This window comes from Oncorhynchus mykiss, chromosome 2 (genome assembly GCF_057628025.1).
Source record: "Oncorhynchus mykiss isolate SJ-2025 chromosome 2, ASM5762802v1, whole genome shotgun sequence".
Lineage (NCBI taxonomy): Eukaryota > Metazoa > Chordata > Actinopteri > Salmoniformes > Salmonidae > Oncorhynchus > Oncorhynchus mykiss.
The window spans coordinates 40854936-40861292 of record NC_143023.1 but is presented as its reverse complement, the minus strand read 5'-3'; the positions used below and the strand labels follow the sequence as shown (position 1 = coordinate 40861292).

Genomic DNA, 6357 nt, shown 5'->3' with positions numbered 1-6357 from the left:
CGAATGAAATCTGTAGCCTATTTGCTATTCTTGGTCTGTAACAAGAGTGGTTTAAACAAAACAAAGTGATCTGAGTCATCGTGGAATTGACAAAACTATAAAGCTACAAAACAGATCAGAGCCTTACATGCTTATCTGTGAAAATGCATTTTACAGATGTGACATGAAGTTTATACAGTTGTGTTCAGAGTAGCTTAAATAAATGGTCTATTGTATTTAAAGTAGCAGCCAGGACATTGTGGAGAGGGGTCGTGACCCCGCTTTGTTACAGATTTTCTTTAACCATCACACCATGGTATAACTTTAGTTTCTGGACTTGTCAACCCAAGGAGTCTCCCATATGAACACTTGCTCATTTCACACACTACACTCACAGGACCTTGGAACAATCTGAAAACCCTCTCTGTAAAAGCAATTTGTCCCTTGGTGCATCCACATGAGATATATCTGTGTCTATATCTATATCTGTGAACACTCGTGTTTATCTTTTCATAATCTCCCCCTCTCCATCCCAATCGCTCCCCCCTGTCAGGACCACTCTGTTATTCTAGGAAGTAAAGCAGCAGCAGGGTTGTCATTATGGGAACATGTACACTACCGTTCAAAAGTTTGGGGTCACTTAGAAATGCCTTTACTTTTGAAAGAAAAGCACATTTTTTGTCCATTTAAATAACATCAAATTGATCCGAAATACAGTGTAGACATTGTTAGTATTGTAAATGACTATTGTAGCTGGAAACAGCAGATTTTTTACAGAATATCTACATAGGCATACAGACGACCATTATCAGCAACCATCACTCCTGTGTTCCAATGGCACGTTGTGTTAGCTAATCCAAGTACAGAGGACAGACGCCTCACAAGTCCTCAACTGGCAGCTTCATTAAATAGTACCAGCAAAACACCAGTCTCAACATCAACAGTGAAGATGCGACTGGGATGCTGGCCTTCTAAGCAGAGTTACAAAGAAAGCGCCATATCTCAGACTGGCCAACAAAACAAAACAATTAAGATGGGCAAAATAACACAGACACTGTACAGACGAACTCTGCCTAGATGACCAGCATCCTGGAGTCGCCTCTTCACTGTTGACGTCGAGACTGGTGTTTTGCACTTACAATGTATGGAAGCTGCCAGTTGAGGACTTGTGAGGTGTCTGTTTCTCAAACTAGACACTCTAATGTACTTGTCCTCTTGCTCAGTTGTGCACCGGGAGCCTCCCACTCTTTATATTCTGGTTAGAGCCAGTTTGTGCTGTTCTGTGATGGGAGTAGTACACCGCATTATATGAGATCTTCAGTTTCTTGGCAATTTCTCACATGCAATTGCCTTCATTTCTCAGAACAAGAAAAGACATGAGTTTCAGAAGAAAGTGATTTGTTTCTGGCCATTTTGAGCCTGTAATCGAACCCACAAATGCTGATGCTCCAGATACTCAACTAGTCTAAAGGCCAGTTTTATTGCTTCTTTAATCAGGACAACAGTTTTCAGCTGTGCTAACATAAATGCAAAAAGGTTTTCTAATGATCAATTAGCCTTTTAAAACGATAAACTTGGATTGGCTAACACAACATGCCATTGGGACACAGGAGTGATGGTTGCTGATAATGGGCCTCTGTACGCCCATGTGATATTCCATAAAAAAATCTGCCGATTTCCAGCTACAATAGTAATTTACAATATTAACAATGTCTACACTGTATTTCTGATAAATTTGATGTTATTCTAATGGACAGTATATGTGCTTTGACCCCAAACATTTGAACAGTAGTGTATGTTTGTTTATTAGCATTCAATGCACCACTTGTAGTGCATTTCAGGTTACATACAGCTCCATATCTTGAGTTTAAGTAAATTATTTAATTATTTGTGCATATTCTTTTACAGTACCTCTAGTATGAGATTAACTACAGGCCAGATACTCAATTGAGTATCTGAGTATTAAATAGGTTAATCTACACAGACCAGTACTTTTACACGGTCTAAAAGAGTGTCATTGCAAGCCTTTTTTCAAAAACAAAACATCGCTTTGAACTTCTTACAAAACCTAGAACCAGCTTTATTACAACCCCTCTCAAAAGCCTTTCTCTAATGACAAACCAACTAAAAATAAGAAGACAATCCACAGAACAAAAGTCATTGTTGTAAAAACAGCATAGCATGTTATGTATTCTAATACAATGTATAGTTATTGACAAGTTGAATCGTTGCATCATGTAAAGAACTGCATGATGTAAAGAACTTAAAAATCGGACATTGAACAAAGCAATTGAATAAGTCTAAATCATGATGGAAGATTGGGTCACATAACTAATAATAACAGCATGATGGCGAAAAGAAAACAAGCTCTCTATAACAAATCTGATACCAAAAGGGTTTAAAAAAGATCACGCTGGTTCAATTATGTTGCATGCTGAGCTAGGAAGGCTCTTATCCTCTGCAGCAGCTCCTTCTTCACGCTGTCAGGCACCAGAACTGAGGGGAAAATAAAGACACAGTATTCGGGTTATGATAGTAGTGTCGATGAACTTCATGGACGTTAATGAACAGAGGGATGAGAAAAAAGATACTGTATACACAACAACAAAAAGGCCTAAATACCTCTTCCTTTAGGGGTGATTTCTACCACAAGGTCCTCGACAGTCACATGCTCCAAGCCCTTTTCTTTGATGACATCTGCAAAACAGTTACTTGATGAGTGGCATGATGGTTACACCATGTTTTACAGTGTCAGAGGTGTCATGCTCAAAGGGTGCACATGTCCCCTCAAATTTGTTCTGTTTAAAATATTGCTGATCTCTGTAATACTACTAGCCACCTAGCCATTTATGAAGTTGGCTTTAGCTAGCAGATATATTCCCAATCTCATAACTAGCTGCCAAGAAGCCATTTCAGGCTATCAACGAAGTTAGAGTAGCTAGTGTGTCTAACTATCTTAGATGGTATGAATCCTGGCAAGGTTGGTAGACTTTAGAAAAGCAAGCAATTACAAGATTTACTGAATAAGACTCAGATTCCTTTAAATCTTTTACCCAGAATTTACAGAGTAGCATAACCAGTTTATTAAAAACAGCAGTCAGGATGATGCAGACAGATCAACAGGTATGCTTAGATGTGCAGAGAAATATCAATATAATTATTACATAAAATTACACGTAATGATTATGGCTAGATTGATGGAAAAGGGTGTTTCAGGTGTTTGAAAAATGAAAAATTCGGCCATTTACGCGCAGCTACCTCCGTACCACCACCCCAGTCATCCTCACGTACATTCGGGCCCTTTGGATTTTTATGGTGCATGATGGCTCTGAGTAATAGTCATGATTCCCATTAGCCACATTTCATGACATCCCACCACACATGATAGTAACTCTTACCTTTGCAATGAGCTTTCAGCTGATCCCTCCATCCACATTCAGTGAGTTTAGCTCTGAGCAACTCCTTCAATCTGTGGATCAACCAACATAAGCAAGAAAAGTGACCACCAGTAATCATAGAGTTGATGGGACTTTTAACAATGATTAAATATACATTTGTGAAATGTTCTTACCGCTCTCGTTCACCCATCTCAGTTAACTTCTGATTAATTGTTGCTCTCATCTTGGAATCTTTGCTCATATTCTTTTAACTGAAAAAAGTGAGATTCAGAATGAGTTGATGTTGTGGTGTTAGCTAGATAACGTTATCGTTCATTAGTCAACTGCTGAGGCAGGGATCAGTTTAATAGTTAACGTTAGCTAGCTAATCTAACAGTCTACAAACAAGGTTGACGGCCGTCTATCATGAAAAATTATATGTTTGGGCTGTAGCTAACATTAAATCACTCATATTTAGAACAAGCTAAGAGCAGCATAAATCATTGCTAGGCTTTGCTTGCTAGCTATATGCTAACTGCTGACAAGCTAACGCATTTCTGGCACTAGCCAGCGCAACAAGCTAATTCACTACCTGATAATAAGCTACGCTATGTAGTGTGTGAGATTTTTACGCCCTTGGTAGCTATTATCAAGGACGTAAAAATCTCACACTTACCCAAAACGTTCGATTAAATTTGCATGCTGTTGCCCACAGTGCCAATACAATTATAACTGGCGAGATAGTTAGCCACAGCTAATTGTTGTGTCCCACAATGAATAAGGACCCCCAGGAAACCGTTGATGCCAGAAAAGGTTCCTAAGTTTTAATGAAGTACTATCGTTATGCCACTAGGTGGTAGCGTTAATCAACAACACAGATTATAACATAGACTCAACTGTTGCAGGGTGATAACGTTACATACAGTTAAAGTCGGAAGTTTATATATACCTTAGCAAAATACATTTAAACTCAGGTTTTCACAATTCCTGACATTTAATCAGAGTAAAAATTCACTGTCTTGGGTCAGTTAGGATCACCACTTTATTTTAAGAATGTGAAATGTCAGAATAATAGTAGGAATAATAATTTATTTCAGCTTTCATGTCTTTCATCACATTCCCAGTGGGTCAGAAGTTTACATACACTCAATTAGTAGTTGGTTAGCACTGCCTTTAAATTGTTTAACTTGGGTCAAACGTTTCAGGTAGCCTTCCACAAGCTTCCCACAATAAATTGGCTGAATTTTGGCCCATTCCTCCTGACAGAGCTGGTGTAACTGAGTCAGGTTTGTAGGCCTCCTTGCTCGCACACACTTTTTCAGTTCTGCCCACCAATTTTCTATATGCTTGAGGTCAGGGCTTTGTGATTGCCACTCCAATACCTTGACTTTGTTGCCCTTCAGCCATTTTGCCAGAACTTTGGAAGCATGCTTGGGGTCATTGTCCATTTGGAAGACCCATTTGCAACCAAGCATTAACTTCCTGACTGATGTCTTGAGATGATGGTTCAATATATCCACATAATTTTCTTGCCTCATGATGCTATCTATTTTGTGACGTGCACCAGTCCCTCCTGCAGCAAAGCACCCCCACAACATGATGCTGCCACCCCCGTGCTTCACGGTTGGGATGGGGTTCTTTGGCTTGCAAGCCCCCCCCCTTTTTCATCCAAACATAACGATGGTCAATATGGCCAAACAGTTGTATTTTTGTTTCATCAAACCAGAGGACATTTCTCCAAAAAGTACGATCTTTGTCCCCATGTGCAGTTGCAAACTGTAGTAGGGCTTTTTTTATGGCAGTTTTGTAGCAGTTTTGTAGCAGTGGCAGCCTTTCAGGTTAGGTCGATATAGGACTCGTTTTACTGTGGATATAGATACTTTTGGACGTTTCCTACTGCATCATTACAAGGTCCTTTGCCGTTGTTCTGGGACTGATTTGCACTTTTCACACCAATGTTTATCTCTAGGAGACAGACCGTGTCTCCTTCCTGAGCATTATGGCAGCTACATGGTCCCATGGTGTTTATACTTGTACTGTTTGTACAAATGGACGTGGTACCTTCAGGCGTTTGGAAATTGTTCCCAAGGATGAACCAGACTTGTGGAGGTCTACAAAAACATTCTGAGGTCTTGACTGATTTCTTTAGATTTTCCCATGATGTCAAGCAAAGAGGCATTGAGTTTGAAGTTAGGCCTCGAAATATATCCACAGGTACACCTCCAATTGACTCAAATTATGCAAATTAGCCTATCAGAAGCTTCTAAAGCCAGGACATCCTTTTCTGGAATTTTCCAAGCTGTTTAAAGGCACAGTCAACTTAGTGTATGGTATCTTCTGACCCACTGGAATTGTGATACAGTGAATTATAAGTGAAATAATCTGTCTGTAAACAATTGTTGGAAAAATTACTTGTGTCATGCACAAAGCTGATGTCCTAACCGACTTGCAAAAACTATAGTTTGTTAACAAGACATTTTTGGAGTGGTTGAAAAACGAGTTTTAAAGACTCCAATCTAAGTGTATGTAAACTTCCGACTTCAACTGTAGATGAGATCAGTGGATTTTTACGTTCTTACAATGCCTCTTATTGTACATATGACCAAGAAGTGTTGTTTTTGGCAAGTATTAGGTGTTTGATCAATTTTAATAATATTCGGTAAGAAGAATAACACTGAGTCTGCTTTAAGACTATTTTTATTAAATCATGAAATTCCCTAGTTGAATACACTGATCGTCAGTTTGGATTATACATACTGCTAAATGACAAATGTAAAAATACAAATATTATGACATCAGTTTAGATGTTTCTTTTTAGCTGTCTAAAAATCTACTTTCATCAAATTGTAGTGCTGTCAAAGATACTGTATTTCAGTTTCCAATCTCTGGTGGTAATGGTGTTGGTAATATTACCTTATTTTGTGACATTTTATCCTAACAATCTCTATGCCCCACCTGGAAAATCTTCATAATTGTATGGAAAACAATTAGCTAAAGAAAC

At 38.7% G+C, this 6357-nt stretch overlaps 1 protein-coding gene across 1 annotated transcript; it reads right to left on the bottom strand.

Annotated features, from left to right (window-relative positions):
- Positions 1–1759: 1759 nt before the first annotated feature.
- Positions 1760–4185, bottom strand: LOC110489834 (transcription and mRNA export factor ENY2-2). Its single transcript, XM_021562780.3, has 5 exons — positions 4033–4185; positions 3551–3628; positions 3378–3448; positions 2602–2676; positions 1760–2475 (listed from the first exon to the last, which is right to left on the bottom strand). Exons 2-5 carry the CDS (start codon positions 3616–3618, stop codon positions 2402–2404), a joined length of 288 nt encoding a protein of 95 aa, XP_021418455.1. The 5' UTR covers positions 3619–3628; positions 4033–4185; the 3' UTR covers positions 1760–2401.
- Between the last annotated feature and the right edge of the window lie 2172 nt (positions 4186–6357).